General features: G+C 32.6%; 1 protein-coding gene across 1 annotated transcript in view; it reads left to right on the forward strand.

The window, feature by feature from the left end:
- The window catches only part of LOC107756644 (calmodulin-binding transcription activator 1-like), a 331,952-nt gene that overhangs the window by 300,055 nt on the left and 29,305 nt on the right, over positions 1–2,592 (forward strand). Inside the window, exon 7 of the mRNA XM_016573837.1 lies at positions 693–846. Within this exon, the coding sequence (XP_016429323.1) occupies positions 693–846 (154 nt within the window). The remainder of the gene's footprint in view (positions 1–692; positions 847–2,592) is intronic.

Consider the following 2,592-nt stretch of genomic DNA (forward strand, 5'->3'; position numbering starts at 1 on the left):
GTTTACCATGATTTTTATTATCATTCATCCCACGCTTCCACTTATGAAACTTCAATTCAATTGAATCAATTGAAATAGTTTCGAAGCACTCAAAACTCAACATGATGATGACGCTTGTAAACTCAGCCTAAACATGCATAAAAACTATAACTCTTTATTTTTATTATACAAATGTGTCATTAAAAATGTCCACAAATGAAGACAGATAGATCGCCCCCTAGCAGCAAACCATTGAAATTTCCAAACTACAAAGTTATAATCCTGTTTACTGAAAACAGGTGACTATATATGTGCTCTGAATCACTGCTTCGAAACAAATGATTCGCAAGTTTCAAAGCTTTGCAAGGCAGTTTTTGTTTAGGGGCCGGTTCACACACAGGACTCTCATCTTCATGGTAAACAATTACATTAAAAATAATAGGCCTACTACAGTTGTAATATATACAATTGTAAAAATGTATATAATTTTACACAGAATTTACCATGTTTTATTCGAGACATGTTTCCTAATTCTTCTCCATAGACCCAATGAAAAAAATGTTGGTCTTTCTTTTGAGCAGGAACTTTTCCTGTCGCTGTTCTCCTTCTGTGTCAATTTAAACTCACTTTTGTCTTCACTTAGTTCCTTCTCCGCTCATTATGTGCGGTCTTTCATCTCATCAGCTTCTCTCTTTTTCTTTTTCTTTCTTCAGAACCCTGACATTGTGCTGGTCCACTACCTGAACGTGCCCGCCATAGAGGATTGTGGGAAACCGTGCGGGCCCATCCTGTGCTCCATCAACACGGATAAGAAAGAGTGGGCCAAATGGACCAAGGAAGAACTCATCGGGCAGCTCAAACCCATGTGTGAGTGTCAAACTACAAGTGTATTAGTAAGGAAATGGTATAAAATACCTGATATAGAAAACATATTCAGTTGTATCATGTTAAGCTAGTTTGGTTGAGAGTGTTGCTATATATTCATGGTCATTTCAGAGAAGATTCATATGTATCTACAGTGGCCTCAAAAAGTATTTGGACACTTTAAAATGTCATTGCATTTTAATAATATAAAAAGGTATAATAAAATATAATACAAATATTCTTATATATTTTTTACCTTGATTTAAAAAATCTAAATAATACTGTTTATTTATTTATTTAATGGCTGTATGTTCATGGTTATTTCAGAGAAGATTAATCTGTATCTACAGTGGCCTAAAAAAGTATTTGGATGCTTAAATTACACTTTAAAATCTGAATGTCATTGCAATAGATAATACAATATAAAAACATGCAATTTGTTTTCATATTTTATATCTAATGCAGTGGCATTCTGACATTTTAAAGTGTCAAAAAAAATCCCTATTCTCCGGTCACCTGTGCTTTTAACTTTACAAATGTGTGAGTGTCAAACTACACGTCTACAAATACAGTATAATAGTATAATATGCCTGATATAGAAAAGCTATTCAGTTGGATCAAGTTAGTTTAGAGCAAAGACCATTAGTTATTTATTTGCTATATATTCATGGTCATTTCAGAGAAGATTCATCTGTATCTACAGTGGCCCCAAAAAGTATTTGGACACATAATACACACTTAAAATATGAAACTGAATGCCATGACCATGGACAAAAATATCAAAACAAGATAATGCAATGCATTGCATTACCTTGTTTTGATATTTTTTGTCCAATGCAGTGTTGATTTTATTAACAAATGTTAAAAATCATTAATCTTGTGGAAGAATGAACAATTTTAAACGTTGTTGTAATAATTCCATTAATTCCATAATTTTACAGCTAGCACTAAATTTATGATTGGCTCAGATGCATTTTGCTTAATCTAAATATGCACAATTAAATACTATTTTTACACTTTTAAATTATTTCACAAAATGATACCTTTATTAAAAATAAATATTACACTATATTTATTTTGATATTAGAATGAGAATATATTTATTAAATGTATTAAAATATATTTATTAAATCTTTGTGGACAGGTTGTGTTTGTGCACTGTATTATGAATCAGTGTATCATTGAGAATCAGTGTTATTTTAGTGTAATTGAGGTCATTTTCATTTTAATGTTAAAGTTTTAGTTGTGCTGTTTTGCTGTGTTTGTCATTTTTTTTTATCAATTATTGTTTTATATATATATATATATACAGTGGGTACGGAAAGTATTCACCCCCTTAAATTTTTCACTCTTTGTTATATTGCAGCCATTTGCTAAAATCATTTAAGTTAATTTTTTTTCCTCATTAATGTACACACAGCACCCCATATTGACAGAAAAACACAGAATTGTTGACATTTTTGCAGATTTATTGAGTCATTAACTTCATGATGTGGTAGTGCAGCGCTGAAAGGGCAGGAGAAGCTTCTCACATCATCCTCGTCATCATCATCATCTCTTTGAATGACCTTCCGTGAGTGAAGCTCAGTGACGGTGCAGGACTGCCACCTTCTGCTGACAGGAGGAAAACACAGGGAAACCTGAGCTGGAACTCAAATTTTGGAGGTGGCTGACTGCTGTCACCAGTCATGTATTTTGAATGACACAGGCTATTCAGATCAAATGTGGCCCTGATGTGACCCATATATG

Source organism: Sinocyclocheilus rhinocerous, unplaced genomic scaffold, assembly GCF_001515625.1.
Source record: "Sinocyclocheilus rhinocerous isolate Xijiao unplaced genomic scaffold, SAMN03320098_v1.1 scaffold532, whole genome shotgun sequence".
In the NCBI taxonomy this organism is placed as follows: domain Eukaryota; kingdom Metazoa; phylum Chordata; class Actinopteri; order Cypriniformes; family Cyprinidae; genus Sinocyclocheilus; species Sinocyclocheilus rhinocerous.